We start from the raw sequence: 22,472 nt of genomic DNA, 5'->3' as shown, positions 1-22,472 counted from the left end.
TATTTGCTTTTTGTGTGTTAACTTTAATGCAAGTGTAAGTCTACTATAAATGGACGAAGAGGGGGTGTTATTATAATACGTCATTGCATGTTTATATGGCCCCATGGCGCCCCCTCGAGGCAAAATGCGCTAAAAGAGGAAGGGCTTGTAGGGAAGAAGGAAGTGCATTTACACTGAGGAAGGATCAAAACAACCAAATTGTTTTGCTGTTTTAATAGACAAATTCAGGTGCATATCGAATGCGAAAGGCTTCGAGAAGCCTGGGATTTCTCTTTAAGTTCTGATACAAAAGCTGGGATGAAGATTTTTGTATCTAATTTCAGTTTATTTAATGGCAGGTATTGGAAATTTCACAGTAAAAAGGAAGACATTTTTATCAGAAATATAAGTGCCTTAAGCCATCGACAAAGGTATTTACATCATCCGTAAATGAATCGTGCAATATTGAATTTAAAGGGTGTGATTGAAATTGGTTACTTTGGTGTTGAATTAAGCGAGCGCAAGATACACCGAACTGTTTTGCGCGCGCGAGCTGAGGATCTTCATTCTCCACGGCCCGTTGTCTCGGAGGTATTAAATGCAAGGCAAGCTTTGTTGCAGGATTAGCAAAATGGCTAGCTCCATTAGCTAGGCAGCTTGATAGGCCTGAAAAGTTTATGCGTTCGCTGTTTTTTTGAACGACACATTTGACCGAGTTTTTTTGTTGTGGGCCAGTGCATAGCTAATTGTTAGCCTAATTAAATTAGTACGACAATTGTTGAATATCTAACTAAAGTGTACAAAGCAAGACGGGTGTAAAGACAAGTGTAATTTTGTTTATCCGAATTGATGACCTGGCCTCCTGGTGGTGACAAATAGCAGTGTGGTATTCAAGCCTAGGTGCTAAACAGGGGATGAGTGCATTTTAAACAATTTATATTTTGCTTAAGAAAACAAACTCAAGATGAAACTCTTGGAAAATTCAAGTTTTGAAGCCATTAACACCAGACTCACCATTGAAATGGGGGACTGTCAGATAATAGGAAGGTAAGTTCTCAACACTTCAGTAGTGCCACCAACCCATTTGGTATGTAGACCTAGAAATGGGAAAACATTTGCACAGAATTTAACAGACCTAACACAACTTAACTTTGTAACATAGGAAGTCGATTTTCACAACCACATAATTTGCTTAAGTAGATGCATGATGTGATGAACCGTTCTTTGTTTTGCACTGTGTCTTTCCTCAGGATCGAAAGCTACTCTTGCAAGATGGCAGGCGAGGATAAGCAGATGTTCAAACAGTTCTGCCAGGAGGGACTGCCTCATGTCCTGGAAGCCCTGTCCCCTCCACAGTCCTCAGGAATCAGCCCCAGCAAGTAAGACTACAGATCTGCAGAAAAACATTGTTTTGAGGTCAAGAAGCAGTAGTAGTAGTATGCAAATCAGAGAGCTAAATGAACAGCTCTTTCACTGAGGTGATTCGGTTCCAAACGTTCACCGAAAAGATCCCTTCAAAAAGAGCCGTTCGTTCGCGAACGACCCATCACTAGTTGTTATCAGACCTCATGCTCCGATACCACCTGCCTGACGGTAAGGGAGAGAACAGCTTGTGTATGGGGTCCTTGATGATGTTGCGTGCCTTCCTCAGGCACCGTTTCGAGTAGATGTCCTGGATGGGTGGGAGCACGGTCCCAGTGATTTACTGGGCCGTCTTCACCACCCGGTCAGGATGCTCTCGATGGTGCAGCGGTAGTATTTGGAGATGCCCCGGGGAAGCATGCTGATTTTCTTCAGCCGCCTTAGGAAGTAGAGATCTATTCAGTACTTGGGAGAAATGTTCAGTGTTTTTCAGATAAATGTAACTAATGCATGTAGAGTTCACACACACTTTAAAGTAGATGTATAATATAGTGATTAGAGGTCGACCGATTATGATTTTTCAATGCCGATACCGATTATTGAAGGACCGAAATAAGCCGATACCGATAATCGGCCGATATAAATAAATAATAATACATTTATTTTTGTAATAATTACAACAATACTGAATACATTTATTTTTGTAATAATTACAACTATACTGAATGAACACTTATTTTAACTTAATATAATACATCAATAAAATCAATTTAGCCTCAAATAAATAATGAAACATGTTCAATTTGGTTTAAATAATGCAAAAACAGTGTTGGAGAAGAAAGTAAAAGTGCAATATGTGACATGTAAGAAAGCTAACGTTTAAGTTCCTTGCTCAGAACATATGAAAGCTGGTGGTTCCTTTTAACATGAGTCTTCAATATTCCCAGGTAAGAAGTTTTAGGTTGTAGTCATTATAGGAATTATAGGACTATTTCTCTCTATACCATTTGTATTTCATATACCTTTGACTGTTGGATGTTCTTATAGGCACTTTAGTATTGCCAGTGTAACAGTATAGCTTCCATCCCTCTCCTTGCCGCTACCTGGGCTCGAACCAGGAACACAACAACAACAGCCACCCTCGAAGCAGCGTTACCCATGCATAGCAAGGGGAACAACTACTCCAAGTCTCAGAGCGAGTGACGTTTGAAACGCTATTAGCGCGCACCCCGCTAACTAGCTAGGCATTTCACATCGGTTACACCAGCCTAATCTCGGGAGTTGATAGGCTTGAAGTCATAAACAGCGCAATGCTTGAAGCATTGCGAAGAGCTGCTGGCAAAACGCACGAAAGTGCTGTTTGAATGAATGCTTACGAGCCTGCTGGTGCCTACCATCACTCAGTCAGACTGCTCTATCAAATCATAGACATAATTATAACATAATAACACACAGAAATAAGAGCCTTAGGTCATTAATATGGTCGAATCCGGAAACTATCATCTCGAAAACGAAACGTTTATTCTTTCAGTGAAATACGGAACCGTTCCGTATTTTATCTAACGGGTGGCATCCATAAATCGAAATAATCATGTTACATTGCACAACCTTCAATGTTATGTCATAATTATGTAAAATTCTGGCAAATTAGTTCGTAATGAGCCAGGCGCAATGAGCCAGAGTATATGTTGCATATACTCTGACTCTGCGTGCAATGAACGCAAGAGAAGTGACACAATTTCACCTGGTTAATATTGCCTTCTTTTAGCTAAATATGCAGGTTTAAAAATATATACTTCTGTGTATTGATTTTAAGAAAGGCATTGATGTTTATGCTTAGGTACACGTTGGAGCAACGACAGTCCTTTTTCGCGAATGCGCACTGCATCGATTATATGCAACGCAGAACACTCTAGATAAACTAGTAATATCATCAACCATGTGTAGTTATAACTAGTGATTATGATTGATTGATTGATTTTTATAAGATACATTTAATGCTAGCTAGCAACTTACCTTGGTTTCTTACTGCATTCGCGTAACAGGCGGGCTCCTTGTGAGGCAGGTGGTTAGAGCGTTGGACTAGTTAACCGTAAGGTTGCAAGATTCAATCCCTGAGCTGACAAGGTACAAATCTGTCATTCTGCCCCTGAACAAGGCAGTTAACCCCCCGTTCCTAGGCTGTCATTGAAAATAAGAATGTGTTCTTAACTGACTTGCCTAGTTAAATAAAGGTGTAAAAAAATAAAAAATTTATCTGCGTCCAAAATTACCGACCTCCAATTGTTATGAAAACTTGAAATCGGCCCTAATTAATCGGCCATTCCGATTAATCGGTCGACCTCTAATAGTGATAGTGAATTGAATGTGTTTAGTCATTACACTTCTATCTGTATTCTGTAATGCTCATGGCCTGGTCACTTGAAGACCTAGAAGAATCCATAAGTTCCTGTCAAGCAGACAGTTGAAATGACAAGTATTCACAAGTGTGCACTGAACATCTTCATAACACTAACTAGGGTGTGGTTTTGTGCTGTGGTTTTAGGTTGAGCCAGAGTCAGAGTGGAGACGAGGGGGAGGGGCCTCTCTCTGACAAGTGCAGCAGGAAGACCCTCTTCTACCTGATTGCCACCCTCAACGAATCCTTCCGCCCCGACTATGACTTCAGCCGCACCAAGAGCCACGACTTCAGCAGAGAGCCCAGCATAAACTGGGTGAGGATTTAATATCTCCTACCTACACAACTGTGCCCTGTACCTGCCTCACGTTGCTGGTAGGAATTGCTTACACCAGAGCCAGCGTATTCTGATGGTTTTGCGTCGTGGCTTTCACTACACAGTAGCTGGAGTTGATTGGGCTTGACGTGCCGAGGCAGCTTGTACACGACCCAAAGCCTGTCTGGTCTCATGTGGTATGAGACTGTAATCCATTACCTGGAGGACAAAAGGCTTGGGAAGGGGACTAACAGATCAACTCCAAAATGAAAAGTACAACACACTCTGCTTGAATCTATTAGTTGATGTCTAGACATGGTCAGTGTTGGCTAAATCCTAACAGGGCCTAATATACAAGAAAGTTCTGTGTTTGTATGGCATTATTAACGCAGTGTATGATGTTAGGTGTTCAATGCGGTGAACAGCAGTCTGTCGGCGGCGGCTGGGGAGGAGTACAGTCGGCTACAGCCCCAGCTGTGGGAGGCCATCGACACAGAGATCTGCCTGTCGGAGTGTGACATCTACAGGTGAGCAATGCTATTTTTCTTAAAGGTAGAGAGGGTATGTGTGGTAGATAGCGGGTATTTGTGGTCTGGAGTTTGCAGCGCTATCACTACACCAGACTCCGGCACGAGCACCGCCACCTTTAAACATATGCGAGGAGACATACCGGTAACTGACAAAATAAAGGAAACACCAACATAGTGTCTTAATAGGGCATTGTGCCACCACGAGCCAGAACAGCTTCAAAACACCTCTGCATAGATTCTACAAGTGTCTGGAACTCTATTGGAGGGATGCCACATCATTCTTCCACAAGAAATTCCAAATTTTGTTGTTTTGTTGATGGTGGTAGAAAACACTGTCTCAAGCGCCGCTCCAGAGTCTCCCATAAGTGCTCAATTGGGTTGAGATCTGGTGACTGAGACAGACACACTTTAAACCCCCTATGCTCCTTTGAGACCCCTCTGTCAAAGTCACTGAGGTCTTTTTTTCTAGCAATGGTAGCCAAAATAATGGGCAACTGGGCATTTTTATACATCAACTTAAGCATGATGGGATGTTAATTCCTTAATTAACTCAGGAACCACACCTGTGTGGAAGCACCTGCTTTCAAAATACTTTGTATAGTCATTTACTCAAGGGTTTGCTTTATTTTGGTAGTTACCTGTACATGTCATTTGTAAACCAGAATGTAAAGGCCATTTTGTTTTGGATGTTGCAGCTACAACCCAGACCTGGACTCTGACCCGTATGGAGAGGTGGGCAACATGTGGTCCTTCAACTACTTCTTCTACAACACGAGGCTGAAGAGGATCGTCTTCTTCACATGCCGCTCGGTCAGGTAAGACTGAAGACTGCAAAACACATCATTATTACAGTTTTGTGCTCTGTATTGAAAGTCCTACATTTTAATCATCTTGATTGATGTGCACAGTTCTTTGGGGTTGTATTAAAAATGGACTAATTAACAAAATATGAATGTATTATTTTTGAGTGACCATTACCTTTTTTAACTTCTCATGTCCATTTGACGTGACAGTTGTCTGGGTATGGTATTTTTTTATCTGAGTGGAAATCATCTGTTTACGATCTGAACGTGGTTGGTCAAAGACAATATAACTGCATACTGGCAATACGATCAACAAAATAAATACTTATTTTTTGCTCAAAGCTCAATGCATGGATAAATATCCTTGGCAGTCAGTCAACATAGCCAAAGAACCAGGGAAGGGATAGAAATTAACCTAGCCCGCTAGCCTGAGGCTAGTACTTTTCAGACTGGGCTGTTAGAAACTAACCCGGCAGTGATATTTTGTCTTTTCAAACATCGCATAGCACAGATTTTGGACCCGAATGTTACCTGGACTACTAGAAATCTGTCTACGACTCCGACTGGCGAATGCCCAAAATACTTCTATTCCATCCCTGAAGGAATTTATTATACATTGAAATGGTCTGTGGTGAGCAACATTTGATTTTGTCTCCGCGTGTTAGTTTATTCATGGCCCCACGGGACTCTGGTATTGGCAACGAACTGGACCTGGAGCTGGATGAAGATTGTTATGATGAGAACATGGATGAAGAGAGGTGAGGAGGACACACTGCCTGCATTCTTCACAGAAAGGTTTCCCCAAATAGAAAATGTGATTGGTATGGAAAACATAGAGAATTAAACTGTTTTACAGTCTTTATGTTGAATTAGTACTGTTCGTGGATGCATCGTTTGGGGCGGTCTAATCTTCTAATCTGAACCATGTATTTCTTCTCTCAGTAGGTATGGTGCCCTGTGTGCCCAGTGACGCGCCAGTCCCATTCTCATGCAGGAGCAGACAGTATACTTGGATGTCTGTCTGTACCCACGTCGCCACCATTTTTCTTACAATCTTAAACTTGTTCGAGTTGGGATTTTATTTCAATTTTTTTCTAATTAATTTGTTTGGTGGACCTCATGTTTTACTGAAGCTTGGAGCTCTGTTACTCGGTTACTTTATTTGTGTCTCGTTTTAGTTTTCCATTGCTATGTTCTCATTACCTTGTTTATCAGAAGCAAAAGCTTTTATGTTTGGCGTGTGTTGTTTGACCTGGTATTGGAGCAAGTTCTGGCACTCATTAATTTGCAACATATTTCACATTCTCTATGCTGGTGTTGGTAAAGACAATTTGTGATTTTTATGATCATGTTCTGTTTTTCAAGCTTTACCGTTCCAAAGTGTGGGCTGTTGTAGAACCAAATTGACTCAATTTAGGTTTAGGACCATTCTCAGACTGCATGCTTGAGGGCATGTTTGAACACAAGGGGGCATACTCAATTTAGCTGATGGAAAACTCACATACCCGCTTGAATCAGTCTGCCTCTTGGATATTTTTATACCTTCCATACCAATGCTACTCAAACCTACAATGTTTTTATTTATTTAGCGACAGGACTTAGTGCAGTCTATAGTTTTATTGGTCAAGCCAGCAAATACAGTTATTCTGCATCGCTGTTCCAAAAGTACTCCAGAATCTAGTTCTGATTCTCAATTCTATGATGTTTTAAGGACAAGTGTGAGGTGTGAATTCTCACACCAAATACAAACTCTGCCTGTAGAGTGTACTGTTTGAACCTAATTTACATATCTTGTATTTTAATAACTTTAAAATTATTTTTAGGTATTGCTTTAGTTGAACAGTTTTTAGTTTATGATAGCAGAAGTCTAGCTATAGAGCAGTTTTCATTTAGTCCAACTGTTGCTCTCCCACCGTATGTTGTGTTTTGAAATGTCATTTTAGACTTATAGTTTCAAAACAAATCTAGCCGTGATGCCTATCGTCCAACTTTTCTTATCAAATGACGCATGATGGAAATGTACTTAATATAGAATAATGCATTTGTGATTAATGGGAGGACTGAAGGCTACCTATTTAGGGCTAGTAGTGTGAGTGGTTGGTTAGCTGGATATCGATCCTCACAGCTACTGTATCAGTATTGTGTTTGTCCTACTGAATACCAGCTGGACAGTGTTACTGTAACAAATGTAGGATATTAATTTGATCACCCTGTTGCAGGTGAACTTTCCTGCAATGCAGGACATTTTAAACTTGTAGTGTACTTAAGGTTTAAAAAGTAATTTCCACGTTGAAATTTTAGACCGGATTTTCCCTTACAAAACATGTCAATTAATTATAATTCACATTTCAGGTTGCTGCAGAATTATTTTCCTGCTGGAGCAAACGGGTTCAAATTAAGATCCTACATCTGTATGTGGCATAAGTCTTGCTCTTGGCTGTTTTTGTTCAAGTAAAATGTGACAGACTCGTCCTTTGTACTTCGGGTACATAATAGTAGAAATATACAGGTGGGTATTCTAAAGTTGCATCCAGTCCCTTCTATGTGATGTATATCTATCTGCCTCTAGTGTAGAACATGCTCCCTAGAGATGTTACCACAAACCTGTCCTGAATTTACTCAGATATTGATTTCAAATGTCAACAACATCCAAAGTGATCAGCGTATTAGCTTTAGACATACGTACTTTGTGCAGGTAGATATGGCTACAGTACATATTTCCTTGTTGATTGTCTTATTCTTTGTCTACTTAACAGGTTTTAGACGTACTGTACATTACCAGTCAAAGGTTTGGACACACCTGCTCATTCAAGGGTTTTTCTTTATTTTTACTATTTTCTACATTGTAGAATAATAGTGAAGACATCAAAACTATGAAATAGCACATGTGAAATCATGTAGAAACCAACAAAGTGTTAAACAAATCAAAATATATTTGAGATTCTTCAAAGTAGCCACCCATTGCCTTGATGCCGCTTGGCCATCGCTCATCCATATATTTATATGTACATATTCTTATTCCATCCCTTTACATTTGTGTGTATGAAGTAGTTGTGGAAGTGTTAGATTACTTGTTAGATATTATTGCACTGTTGGCACTAGAAGCACAAGCATTTCGCTACACTCACATTAACATCTGCTAGCCATGTGTATGCGACCAATAAAATGTTATTTGAATTTGAAGACAGCTTTGCACACACTTGGCATTCTCTCAACCATCTTCATGAGGTAATCACCTGGAATGCATTTCAATTAACAGGTGTGTCTTGTTAAAAGTACATTTGTGGAATTTCTTTCCTTATTGCGTTTGAGCCAATCAGTTGTGTTGTGACAAGGTAGGGGCGGTATACAGAAGATAGCCCTATTTGGTAAAAGACCAAGTCCATGTGATGGCAAGAACGGCTCAAATAAGCAAAGAGAAACAACAGTCCATCATGACTTTAAGACATGAAGGTACGTCAATCCGGAACATTTCAAATACTTTGAAAGTTTCTTCGAGTGCAGTTGCCAAAACCATCAAGCACTATGATGATGAAACAGGCTCTCGTGAGGACCGCCACAGGAAAGGAAGACCCAGAGTTACCTCTGTTGCACCTCAGATTACAGCCCAAATAAATGCTTCACAGAGTTCAAGTAACAGACACATCTCAATATCAACTGTTCAGAGCAGACTGAGTGAATCAGGCCTTCATGGTCGAATTGCTGCAAAGAAACCACTACTAAAGGACATTAAATAATAAGAGACTTGCTTGGGCCAACAAACACGAGCAATGGACATTAGACGGGTGGAAATCTGTCCTTTGGTCTGATGAGTCCACATTCAAGATTTTTGGTTCCAACTGCTGTGTCTTTGTGAGATGCAGAATAGGTGAACAGATGGTCTCCGCATGTGTGGTTCCCACTGTGAAACATGGAGGAGGTAGGTGTGGGGTGCTTTGCTGGTGACACTGTTGGTGATTTATTTAGAATTCAAGGCACACTTAACCAGCATGGCTACCACAACATTCTGCAGCGATACCCAATCCCATCTGGTTTGCGCTTAGTCCCACTATCATTTGTTTTTCAACAGGACAATGGCCCAACACACCTCCAGGCTGTGTAAGGGCTATTTGACCAAGAAGGAGAGTGATGGTGCCGCATCAGATGACCTGGCCTCCAAAATCACCTGACCTCAACCCAATTGAGATGGTTTGGGATGAGTTGGACCGCAGAGTGAAGGAAAAGCAACCAACAAGTGCTCAGCATATGTGGGAACTCCTTTAAGACTGTTGGAAAAGCATTCCTCATGAAGCTAGTTGAGAGAATGCTAAGAGTGTGCAAAGCTATCATCAAGGCAAAGGGTGTCTACTTTTGAAGAATCTCAAATATATTTAGATTTGTTTAACACTTTTTGGTTACTACATGATACCATATGTTATTTCATATTTTTTATGTCTTAACTATTATTCTACAATGTAGAAAATAGTAAAAATAAAGAAAAACCCTTGTAGCTGTGTCCAAACGTTTGACTGGTACTGTACATGTCACTGTTGATTTGTTGTGATCAGTTTGGCCCATGTGTGGTAACCAGGTGGTTGTCATGGTAAGGACAGGCAAGCTTTTTTTCTGACTTCCTGATGATATGGTCCAATTACATACTAAGAAGCAAGATAATATTATTGCTTAAGAAGGCTAATGCTTTTGTATCAGAGCCACATTTATTTTAGTCTGTGTTAAAGACCAGGATATATTATCTGTCAAAACATTTGGTTTTAAATTCCCATCGCAAGGTTGACCTATTTAATACATTGCAGAAGAGTTGAATTTTCTTTCTGGCACCTTTTAAAGACCTCATACTTGTTTTTTTTCTCAACTTGTATCATTTGTCACCAACTCACCATGTACAACAAAGGTCTTGACTAAAACATGTTTTTATAACACTGATTTAAATAATGTAGATGTGTTATTCTCTTGACAAACTCAGGTGAGTGTTTTTCTTTCAAAATCGGTGTAATCCAACCAGTGCAAGACTTGGAATGAGGCTAGGTAGTGCATGATTACTATTGTCAGCCATAGCAGAAACCCGACAATCTTTACTATTAAGTATGAATTGGCCATAACCTCGGTCCTTGCACGTTACATCCTGGTATTAGTCCAAGCTGAATCAAGGCGTGCTTATAGTTAAATCATTTCTTGATTCCTGCAATAATTTTTCTGACCCTGAAAATAGAGATTGTGTAATGACAAAGTTTGGTCTTATCGCAAAAAAAACTGATTTGCAAACAGTCAGTTCAAGGATTTATTTTTACTGGCAACAAATACTTGTTCACAAAAGTACATCCACCAAACCAACATCAGAAAAAGTGTGTACTTTTCTTACAAAAAAGTATTTACAAAGTCACAATAAGAGCTGTGGCTTAGTGTAGGAGCTTAGATCTATTTAGGGTCAGAGAACTGCATGCAGGCATCATCACGCCTAACACACAGTACTGTGTAATGTATGTGATGCCTTTGTTTCTTCAGGTCAACAGATACTAACACGATTTCACCATTACATGGGTATTCAAGATGCTTAAAGTACACTACAGCACTGTATTCTTCAGGATCTAACCCACTGCACTATATACTTCTACAGACATTAACTCACACCTGAGGTAATGACTACACTTGTCTAGGGATCTAGGACACCATGCTAACTCTGACATATGTTCGTCAGAAAACATACAAAGCCGAGGCGAACGATCACTGAATCACAGATGACTAAAACTATCTGCACACCATAAGTGATGATTGAGGGTAGCCTAGTGCTGCGTTCATAACCAAGTGGGAAGGTGGTAATTACCAGTTGTCAAGTTGTAAATGCTGAGTTGGGTAATGTCCAACAAGTTGTCAACAACCAAAAGCACAGCTATCATGCTTGTGAACAAAGTGTTCAAAAACCATATTAATAGATTGCTTTTTATAAATGTTTTGTTGCATTTAACTGCTGAAAATGCAGTTAAAGATCATTTCCTTAGTAGGTGACCTCAGATCAGCGTGTAAGAGAAGTCTGAACTCCGGGGTGATAGACGAGTTTCCCACTAGTAATTACCAGTTGGAGGGGCGTTCAAGTGGATTTTCCCCAGTCATATGTGGTAAATACCACCTTTCCACTTGGTTATGAATGCAGCATTAGTCTTTGGTAAAGCAAAACTCAACTTCTGATAGGGATGTGGACTAAACGTAAACTGTGGTTATGAAAACAAGGCACTTCAACGGTTGGTAGGATCCATCGGTCACTGAAATATATAAACAGTAGGCCTACATAAAAAGGCACAAAACGTGCATCAAGTATTCCAGGATTTCATCAAGTTCGGAGGTATCAGGTATCAATCCTGTCAGATATAGATCTTCAATTTAGTGTTCCCAACAGAGTTGCTCAACAAAAAAAAGTAAAATTACTGCCTTTTGTGAAGGGGAATACAGCTCGACAGACTGCTTCTATAGGGCATGTTATCTGAAGACTTTTCACCTGTTCTTCCCATTGAGTCAACAAAACATTTATTGGTTAAAGCACAAAAGTTGGGTAGCCTTTGAAAAGCACCTTTCTTGATGTTACACTGCAGTGTGGGACTAACTGCAATGGACCCTACCTCGGAGGTAGGTGTACACGTGGCCAGGAGATACAGTATTTGGTAGTTACTGCTTTGTTGTCTGCAATGCCAACAGATGCTTTGACACAGAACTATGTTATACATTTGGTAACACTTCAGATTAACGGCCATGCATAACATGTTCATAACTTCTTCAAAAGCACAACTTCAACATATATACATGCTAATGTCTAACAGCAGGTTAACAACGCTGCAGTTATAGACATTTGCAATGCCTTATGACTATGATATGTTTCTTAAATGTCACCAAACATTTCAGGTAGGGAGAAAAAAACCTACATTACCAGTATTTCCTATATGGAGATTATGCCGCTGTACTTGCATCAGTAGGACAAAGTGGACGATGAAGGACAGAGGATATTTAACATTTTTATTCTAGAAACACATGTCGTCGGTGTAGCTGGGGACCACTTGGTCAGTGCAGTTCCTAGGGTTGAGGTGTGTGTTGGGAGGTGTTGTGTTGTTGGAACAGTTCAGCCACGGGTGGAACAACAGCTCCGCGGCTTCCAGTCTCTCTGAGGGAGCTTTTCGCAGCATGCAGCACACCAGCGACTTGGCCTGCACTGAGAGTGACTCTGGTACTGTGAATGCCCCCCGGCGGATCTTACTGAAGAGCGCAGCAGGCTCCACGTCTTGGAAAGGGTAACGTCCCACCACCATGGTGTATAGCACCACACCCAGGCTCCACACGTCGGCAGCCTTCCCTGAGTAGGAGTGGCGCGAGTTGAGGATCTCAGGGCCCACGTAGGCTGGGCAGCCGTGCTTGTCCGTCAGAGAGTCATCGTCCCCATGGAGCAGACATGAGTCTTCCAGGTTCTGAAGAACAAGCTTGGTCCTAAGGAAAACCAGAGAGAGGTTGAGTCATCATAGTAATCAAACCCCCATGGTGGGACATCATGTTGTCTGCTTTGTGTGATTTACAGGTGGTGCACTGGGTCATATGCATGCATAATACAGTGGCTTACATAACTGCCTGGAATAACACTGGAGTTTACAGGGTTGGAGAAATTGCAGTCCTATATGACAGTTATGATGGCATGATTAAGGCATTATGAAGATCTTTAGAGTCATTTTAACAGTTACCCAACTAAAGGGCTTTCTTTAGCAGTGACATAATGGAAGTGAACATAGTCCATATGCCTGGCTGTCTAAACATTCAGATGATGAATTTGGGCCAGGTCTCAGTCACTACTGTAAGGCAATCTAACCTGCAAACAGATGATCATGTTCCTCAGGTAAAACTCGATTAAGTTAAGAAAAGTGTCAACTACTAACCTCTGCTGGTCCACAAAGACAAACTTGCGCAGCTTGAGGTCACGCAGGACAACGCCATGCTCGTGACAGTGGGCCACCGCCGCTGCCATCTGGCCGAAGAGACGGACCGCCTCCTCCTCCTGGAGCCGCTTGCACGTGCGCACGTAAGAGTGCATGTCACCGTAGTTATGCTGAAAGAAGACGTAGACGCTGCGCTCGCCCATCACCACCTCTGCGATTCGGCAGATGTTGTCGTGGGGCAGTAGGCGAGCGTAGGGGGCGATGAGCTCCTGGTACCGCCTCATAGAAAACACCTGGTAGAGGACATGGGGTAGAGTTAGGTTACAGTTCATAAGTTCATGGTCAAATTACAGACTGGACTACAGTACAGCTATGCATATTCTTTATTGCCTGAGGATAATGTACCCTTTCGAGTGTCAAAGAACACCATGTGTTCCTGTGCATATGACAAATAAGCTGAACTTGAAAGGCACAAAAGGGATGTGTGTGCATAGGTCGATTTCAGGCACAGTATCAAGCAAGTACCGACAGTTGGGCGACTTCATTAAGCAAACAGTCACACCACTCTATCTGGTCATGTAGCTACAATACATACCTTGCAGGTGTACTCCTGCTCTGTGACCCTATGGATGGCCCTGTAAGTCTCTGTTCCCTCTGTGGGTTCAAGGAGGACGTAGGGCCCGATGCAGGACACACAGTGGTGGTCGGAGCCCACGGGACCCGGGCTGTGTCTCAGGGGCCTCAGGCATGGGGCCAGGCCGGGGGATGAGGGTGACAGGCTCAGTCGAGGACGCTTGCATTTTAGGGCCTCTGTGTAGTCCCGGGGGTCATCCAGCTTCAGCCGCTTCAGCCGCAGGGGACGAGTAGGCGCAAGGGCGGGAGAGATGTTCACACTCATCTGAAAGAGTCGCATGGGTTGTTTTAGTGGGTTTCATTGCAATATGTGTAGGACGTGCCTGAACCACATGGTAACCTGTAGGGCTATCCTAGTGGGTTGTATGATTCGTGTTTGATTGGATATGCTGATAACCACATTTCAAATGCACAGTGAAATAACTACCTATAAAAACGTACTGTGTGCAAATACTGTATTTTTTATTGCACATACAAAGCATAATTTACAATTTGGGGAACTTGGAGGAGACGTGAATCATATCCACCATTAAACAGTGCTAAATAACAGGCTAAAAGTTATTGGATGACGCCATGGAGCCTTGACTGATGAGCAATGTTGTCTGTCATATGTATTACTCAAATTACTGACTGTTTCTTTCGAAATGTGGCTAGTGAGTCAGTCATTCTCAGCCAGCCAAATGAAAAAAAAAAAAGTTAAATACATGGACGACGTCATGATAAAAGTGACGTCAGGCTTCCCTTAGCCTGCGCCAAGGCCTGAAGTTTTACAAGTAAAATAACTATGATAAAGTTACATTATAACTAGAAGAGGTCACATGGGGGTCATGTTATAAGTCGAAATAAATATTTGTTGAACCAGGTAAAACTGGTCCGACCGGCGAGTAATTCTGAGAAATAGAGCGACCTCGGGATACTTCACTGAGCGCGAAGAGTGGAAGGGAGAGTTGCACCATCACTTTCTAAAAGTTTAACATTGTTGTTTCACGACAACATACAAGTAAAAAATGTAAGTATTTTCAATACATGTCGGGACTGCAAGCAACCCCTTCGACTGTATGATAAAAATATGGATACTGAGGTAGGGTGAAAATTGTGAACAAGTTCTTACCTTGGCAGTGGAAGACAAAGAGGTCAGCTTTCCAGAACAGAACAATGGTATGGTAACTCCAGCTTTTGGTGTAGTGCTTTGCTTGTCAAGAAACTCGAAATGTGCAGTAAACGTAGCAAAAACCCTTGCTGTGTAGAGGAAACCAAATAATTTTGAGAGCTTCGGACAAAATATGTTTTTCTTCCTTCTAAAAGAAAGTGGTTCAAGGGAGTCTAACGTATTTACAGTTGCATGTGCAAATTATGTAAGCATAAAATACGAGTTCAAATTAGCTTTCGTCGTTTGTTGTGCGGGATGTCTGTTCACATATCCAAAGCAAAATATGTATTAAAGTCCTTGACAAATTTAATAGGTTATTTTGCTTTGAAGAGAGGCGGCAACACTGGTGTCTACTGTTGTTGGTACAGATGCCTTTGTTCCATTCCCGGTGTGTAGCGACTTGTGTATCCAGTGTTTTCTTTGCGAAAAAGCCAGAGGCTTTTAGTAGAAAACCAGCAAAACGTTCTATAAATAGAGAAAATAAACGTTTAAAGACTCTTGTACAATAATGAAGAAAGAGCGCCTACTTGTCCGAAGTAGTTTTGGAAACTCGTGGACGCGTCCAGATAAATAATTGGTCATAGGGAAGGGTAAGCTATACGTCCCCTATTTGGTCAATTGCATAGTAAACCTTTAATTTCCAAATGGAGTCCCTAAAAAGTAGATTTCTAATCAGACGTGCCCCCACCGACTGATTGAGAATGGACTGGACAGCACATTGGCTTCAAATATCCTTTCTGTTACAGCAGTGAAGTTGGTGATGCGCGACTGAGCATGATTGCAACATCGTAGCTCCACCCCCTGGTCTGACGACATCAGCGAGGGAACGTCGCAATAGTCACCCAGGCAGTTTACATCTATTGAATGGAACAAAAATAATCTTGCAATTTAAATCTGAAATTACAAGGTGTGCTGCAAGTCATTGATCATAAAGTAATTATGTTACACAATCCAGTTGAGGTGGAATACATCCAAATGTGCACTGGCCAAATGAATTCAAAACGATTTAGTCTACATGCAAGAGTTGCACATATATTTTTTTCTTATTTTTTTCCCCAAAAGGACACTGGGCATGTTATTTAATAATATACAACAAATTGTCACTATAAACCCAACCATATGTTGGACAGGGATTGCCACACCCCTGCTATGACTCAATAGCAATGATTGTATTGCACCATTCTTCACGATTCATGCTCTCTGGATGGCATGCACATGGGGATGGGTTAATATTAATCATGTATGTAAACCATGGATTGCTGATGCTATGTATTGACCAATGACAGGCTTTGAAGCCACTGGTCGGCCATATTGGCACTCCTCAGAGAAGCAGACCTAAATAGAAATTAATGTAATTCTACAGTATTTCAATTAAATGTTTCAAGAACAAAATGTATTTAAATATGTTTTGTTGTAGTGGGGACAATAACATTAGTACATAAAAAAATATATACTTTAAGGAAAAACTATATATATTTTAAAATTATTAATATATATATTGTTTTATGTTTAGCTCACATAATATCATTTAAAAGTATGAATTAAGGTGTCTGTAATAGCATAAAAGTGGCAAAAACAAATGTAGAAATTAAATAAATGCATTTCTATAGCTTCCAAAATATGTTTTACACCTGCCAAGATGGAGGCGCGGTGGCTTCAAAACAGATGCCCCTGTCAAGTCATCTTGTGTATATGTAAATCATTGGTTATTTTGGGTTAGAAAATATCTGTTTGATTGTTGTGGAAAAGTAGAGAAACTATGGAAAAGTAGAGAAATTGACTTTGAAAGTAGAAGTGTGTTGTCCTCACCATCTATGTTCAACACATTGCAAGTATCAGAAAAAAAGTGCCTAACATTGATTACAAAGCTAAACAAATTCAGTAGCCTGGAAATAAAGTGGGCAAGGATCAAATAACTTTTATCCGGCTATTGATACAACTTACGGCATGTGTCACATACACACGTATGTATCCCTCACTAACACACACGTAGAGGACAGTTTCACATATTAATGTCAATGAAACACATGGATCATTAGTCCTGCATAGGTAGCGTTTAATGGCCTGAGCTTGTGCTTGAGTTGCACAATGTTCCCTTCAAAGTCATGTCTTTGTGTGACCAAAGATAGGATGTAATGCTTCATTACTGGTGTGGTCCTGAGCTGAGTCAGATGGTGTGTGTTTGTGTGTGGTCTCATTTGACTATGCTTTTGGGTTCCAACAGTCCTCACAAGGATAGTAATTCAAGGAAAATTTATGGGGACATTTTGCTGGCACCCTAAATAAAAAGTTACATTTTAGGGTTAGGGTTACAATTAAGGTTGCAATTAGGGTTAGTGGTTAAGATTAGGGTTAGGTTAAGGATTAGGGTCAGGGTTTAGGAAATATATGATTTTGAATGGGAATAAATTATTTTGAATGGGAATAAAGTTTTGGTCCCCACTTGGGTAGTAAAACCACCCCGTGTGTGGGTGAGGGAAGTGTCCTGTGCCTGTGCTGTGATCACTCCTAGTCAGACCTATGAGTGTGAGATCATCCTTGCCTTAATATTGAAGCATTTCAGTCGCACACACAGCGTTGCATGACTGGTAGAGACATTGCCTGAGGCTACAGCCATGAAATTGTCACGCGTCGCAATGTAACTTGGCAGCACTAAATATCCTAAAATATTCTCTGGGAGCCTTTCTCCCCCTGCCTGCCTGCTGCCTCAATCTCCCTTCATTAACTCTGTGAGTCACAGTTTGATGTTGAATGAATCACCCTCTGTATTAACATTTACATGGAAGGATTATGAAACAGTATAATTTGTGTTGGCACTATAGCAGTCTGCAAATAGTGCAATGATAAACCAATAACTATCTCAGTACAATAGATTGCAATCAGAGGACATTGATTAGTGGGGGAAAATGACTGGATTTCTCTGAAACTCTCAGCTGTGTTGAAGTCATACTTCCTGGGTTGAGCAACAGTAGGCCTATCGCAATGGGAGCATAAGTCGCTGTTCTCACAGTGGCGTGCCTTGATGCTGGAGTCATGTAGACTTGGCTGTTCTGGTAACCCATGATACAAAATGTCCTGGTAACCCCTACAAAATGTTATGTGGTGACAGACTCTCATCCTGGGGAACATGGATTGGAGAGGGCTAGCTCAATTAGCCAAGCTAACAAAGAGGTTGTAGCTTTTATTTCTGTGGGAATTTGGATTATCAGTACTTCTAGGGGTTTCAATGGCTCCTTTGGAGTTTGGGTCTTCAGCTATCAGACCACAGAGTTCCTGGCATTCACAACAGACAGACACTACCATGAATTGGGCCTCTTCCCACTACTGTAATGATTCAGTCAGGGGAAAGAAAAGGGCAAGTTTGGGGTATTGCATCATAATGCTGCTTTTGTGGTGGATCGTTCTCTGTTAGGGAAAATATCTGCAGGACTTCTTAACTGTGACCAGGAAGATAAATAACAGCAGAGCCAACCATACTCGGCTTGGCCTCGTTCTGGCACGGCCACAGCAATGCAAGAGATTACGAAAGCAGAAATTCCATTGCAGCGACAGGTCTTTTTGCATAAACAAGTTAGACAGTGGTGTTCTTCTCAGGCAAATGGTACCTGCTGATCTGACCGTGCTCCTGTTTTCAGGCTCCATTAAAAAACCTGCTCATGCTCCCCAATGACATTTGACAAAACTTCTATTTCAGTTATAGCTCATTGTTCTTAAAGATATTTAATGAAGACAATAATTTGTGACATCAGCTGATGTAAAAAGGGCTTTATAAATACATTTGATTGATTGATTAGACAGATTAAAAGACAACAGAGCCTAATTTACCCCATTAACCAAACGGAACAGTTATAATACAGCTTCATAATTGTATTAATTTATCCACTTAACCTGATGATGCCATCTGGTTTGCTCTTTTATTAATCACATTAAAGATTTGTCCTTTGAAGCAGGAGCAATAAAGTACCTGTCACCTTCCTCTAGACTTTCAATGGAGAGGAGATTCAATTAACTGGCATCTGTCAATGTATGCTTCTTTCTATAATTGAATTATAAGAGGCTACACTGCTGCCGCCGTCCCTTATGGCCTGTCCTAAGGCCTTCATACAGACATTGTATTGGGACCTATCGTGACCTATTTAGCCCTGTTGACTGTAACTAGCTGTGCACTGACAGACCTCCCCCTCATTAGACACTGAGCGCTAATCTCTTTACAGATCAAAAGTCGCAGGCGTCAGGTTCCATTATGACTGGCCTTTAACGCTTCTTACTGCTGGCTGAGGTGGAGCAGCTCCACCACACATAACTGGGCTGTGGGTGTTTGTGTATTGCGTAGGGAGGCACAGTTTGTGTATTGTTTCTAATGGCTCATTAATGTCTAATGCCCTTTGAGGAAGCAGTAAATCCCCATGGCCTTCCCCTTCTCCCCCCCCCCCCCCCCCCCCCCCCCCCCCCCATCACCGGTCCCTATTGATTTCTTTATTCTAGCTCAGTGACGACAGAGTTTTGCTTTCAGTCCTTTGTGCCTACTGTATTACCTGCACATTACTTTTAATGGCAGTTCAAACCATTTCTAAAGAGTGATGCATCCAAAATGCTGTTGGGCAAACAAGGTCCCGAGACTATACAGTTTTAAATAGATTCCATGACCTACCCCAAATATTTATATTATCCCCTAAACAAATCATCAGAGACATTTGATCCTTTTAAACCAACGCCCTCTTAAGAAAGTAAATGTACACTGAACAGAAATATAAACGCAACATGTAAAGTGTTGGTCCCATGTTTCATGACCTGATTAAACAGCATGATCATTACACAGGTGCCCCTTGTGCTGGGGAAAATAAAAAGCCACTTTAAAATGTGCAGTTTTATCACACATAACAATGCCACAGGTGTCTCAAGTTTTGAGGGAGCTTGCATATGGCATGATGACTGCAGGAATGTCCATCAGAGCTGTTGCCATAGAATTTAATGTTCATTTATCTTCCATAAGCTGCCTCCAACATCGTTTTAGAGAATTTGGCAGTACGTACAGCCAGCCTCACAACCGCAGACAACGTGTATGGTGTCGTGTGGGCGAGCGGTTTGCTAATGTCAACGTTATGAACAGAGTGCCCCATGGTGGGGTTATGGTATGGGCAGGCATTTCTAAGGACAATGAAGACGATTGCATTTTATTGATGACAATTTGAATACACAGAGATACCGTGATGAGATCCTGAAGCCCATTGTCGTGCCATTCATCCGCCGCCATCACCTCATGTTTCAGCATGATAATGCACGGTCCCATGTCGCAAGGATCTGTACACAATTCCTGGAAGCTGAAAATGTCCCAGGTCTTCCATGGCCTGCATACTGATCAGACATGTCACCAATTGAGCATGTTTGGGATGCTCTGGATTGACGTGTACGACAGCATGTTCCAGTTCCCGCCAATATCCAGCAACTTCACACAGCTATTGAAGAGGAGTGGGACAACATTCTACAGGCCACAATTAACAGCCTGATCAACTCTATGCAAAGGAAATGTATTGTGCTGCATGAGGCAAATGGTGGTCACACCAGAAACTGACTGGTTTTCTGATCCACGACCCTACTTTTAAAATTTTTAGGTATCTGTAACCAACAGATGCATATCTGTATTCCCAGTCATGTGAAATCCATAGATTAGGGCCTAATGAATGTATTTCAATTGACTGCTTTCCTTATATGAAATGTAACGCAGTAAAATCTTTGAAATTGTTGTCACACCCTGTGACTAGGGTGGGTTATCTAGGTAATTATATTTCTATGTTGGCCTGGTATGGTTCCCAATCAGAGGCAGCTGTTTATCGTTGTCTAAGATTGGGGATCATATTTAGGCAGCCATTTCCCCTTTGTGCTTTGTGGGATCTTGTTTTTGTGTAGTGCCTGTGAGCACTGCATTTTCGTCACGTTTCGTTTGTTCGTTTATTGTTTTGCTGTGAGTTTCACCTAGAAATAAAAGATGTGGAACCCAGATCACACTGCGCTTTGGTCCAGTTATTATGACGATCGTGACAGTGTTGCATTTATATTTTTGTTCATTATAGTTTTGGCTAATAGATGTTCTGGGTATTGACTGAATTGAATGCTTCTGTGTGGTGGGAGCTTAGTGTCTGCTAGCACTTGTTGTAGGAGGAATGTTTAAGGGCACTGCCCACTCTGGCTAATCCACAATCAATTATATACTGTGGTCATGTTTCTCTTGACCTGTTATTTTTGAAAAGGTTAACCAGAGGTGGGTAGAGTAGTGAAAATCAGTACTTAAGTAAAAGTACTGTTACTTAGATTGTAATTTACTCAAGTAAAATTAAAAGTAGCTATTCAAGGAAACTACTCAAGTACTGTTAGAGTAACAAAGTATCCGGTCAGAAGTACTAGTTACAAATTTTGTTTGGTAATTTTTTACACCTCATAGTAAACTGTGACAGCAAACAAAAATAACAACTTGACATTCATTTATTATTTAAGCCTGCCAGCACCAATTTGCAGATGTCCACCAGCACAGATAGTCTCCAATGAAGAGTGATATCAAACAAAGTCCGTAGGCTGTACAGTTTCAATTATGATCTTATTCAAAGTTGACTTAATATCTATCAATGTGCTCAATTTCATCAAAAAGGTAAATGGTACTCGATACATTGGAATAATTTCACAATTTCAATAGCATTAATAAATATCCATCATAAACATTTATTTCACAATATCATTTCAAGTACATGTGATGGTGAATGCGTGCTAAAAAGATTTACACCAAGTGTGACGTTTCATTTTTTACTCCGAATGAAATATCGAGGATCAGGTAAGTAAACACTTGGTGGAAGCATCAGCCTCAGTCTTCTGAAAACCTAACCCTGGGAGAGAGTTGTATTTTTCAGAGAGACAATTACACACATTTTTATGCCAAAGACACATCTGAATGGCTTTCCAAGAGGTGTTGCGTGTTCCTGAGTGGTCTAGTCTCAGTCCTGACTTAAATTAGCTTGAAAATCAGAGACAAGGTTTGAGTATTGCTGTACATCTATGATTCCCAACTAAATGTACCTAAACTTGAGCAATTTTGACAAAAACAATGGACATATATTACCCTAAGAGTTGTGCAAAGTTTGTATAATATTTTTTCTAAATGATCACAGCTGAAATGGCTGCCAAATGTGCTTCCACCAAGTATTAACTCTGGGGTGTGAAGACATGCAATCAAGACATCTTCGTTTATTTTTGATTAATTAGGAACATTTTTATAAGCAGGTTGTAGGTTGTGTAGATCTGTAGAAAAATATTCAAATTTGTTCCCTTTTCAGATTAAATTTTGAGGCAGTAAAATGTGAATACTCCATGAGGTGTGTAGACTTTCACTAGGCACTGTAATACAG

The 22,472-nt window shown here is 40.9% G+C and overlaps 2 protein-coding genes across 4 annotated transcripts; one reads left to right on the top strand and one right to left on the bottom strand.

The window, feature by feature from the left end:
- The first annotated feature begins 117 nt into the window (after positions 1-117).
- Positions 118-8,571, top strand: LOC129845307 (repressor of RNA polymerase III transcription MAF1 homolog). Of its 3 annotated transcripts, none has more exons than XM_055913202.1 (8): positions 118-309; positions 944-1,026; positions 1,230-1,358; positions 3,887-4,055; positions 4,461-4,582; positions 5,281-5,400; positions 6,054-6,146; positions 6,334-8,571. In XM_055913202.1, the coding sequence occupies exons 1-8, from the start codon at positions 298-300 to the stop codon at positions 6,356-6,358; spliced, it is 753 nt and encodes a 250-aa protein (XP_055769177.1). In that variant the 5' UTR covers positions 118-297; the 3' UTR covers positions 6,359-8,571. The 3 variants fall into 3 exon arrangements, with proteins under 3 accessions (XP_055769177.1, XP_055769170.1, XP_055769184.1); XM_055913195.1 differs by having other exon boundaries at positions 119-309; positions 6,331-8,571; XM_055913209.1 differs by having other exon boundaries at positions 119-1,026; positions 6,331-8,571.
- Positions 8,572-10,653: 2,082 nt separating this feature from the next.
- LOC129845298 (tribbles homolog 2-like) lies at positions 10,654-15,859 on the bottom strand. Its single transcript, XM_055913183.1, has 4 exons — positions 15,040-15,859; positions 13,891-14,193; positions 13,296-13,588; positions 10,654-12,855 (listed from the first exon to the last, which is right to left on the bottom strand). The coding sequence occupies exons 2-4, from the start codon at positions 14,191-14,193 to the stop codon at positions 12,396-12,398; spliced, it is 1,056 nt and encodes a 351-aa protein (XP_055769158.1). The 5' UTR covers positions 15,040-15,859; the 3' UTR covers positions 10,654-12,395.
- Positions 15,860-22,472: the final 6,613 nt, after the last annotated feature.

Source organism: Salvelinus fontinalis, chromosome 3 (assembly GCF_029448725.1).
Source record: "Salvelinus fontinalis isolate EN_2023a chromosome 3, ASM2944872v1, whole genome shotgun sequence".
Taxonomy (NCBI): domain Eukaryota; kingdom Metazoa; phylum Chordata; class Actinopteri; order Salmoniformes; family Salmonidae; genus Salvelinus; species Salvelinus fontinalis.
The sequence above is the reverse complement of the archived record's forward strand: the minus strand, read 5'-3'. Positions and strand labels throughout refer to the sequence as shown.

Excerpts from the sequence above, each read along its gene's own strand:
- LOC129845307 (XM_055913195.1), top strand. Across the intron at positions 5,401-6,053 it reads TTCACATGCCGCTCGGTCAG|TTTATTCATGGCCCCACGGG; the intron begins GTAAGACTGAAG and ends TCCGCGTGTTAG. Across the intron at positions 6,147-6,330 it reads GAGAACATGGATGAAGAGAG|TAGGTATGGTGCCCTGTGTG; the intron begins GTGAGGAGGACA and ends TTCTTCTCTCAG.
- LOC129845298 (XM_055913183.1), bottom strand. The coding sequence starts at position 14,193 with ATGAGTGTGAACATCTCTCCCGCCCTTGCGCCTACTCGTCCCCTGCGG. Across the intron at positions 13,589-13,890 it reads AGCAGGAGTACACCTGCAAG|GTGTTTTCTATGAGGCGGTA; the intron begins GTATGTATTGTA and ends GTCCTCTACCAG. Across the intron at positions 12,856-13,295 it reads GTCTTTGTGGACCAGCAGAG|GACCAAGCTTGTTCTTCAGA; the intron begins GTTAGTAGTTGA and ends GGTTTTCCTTAG.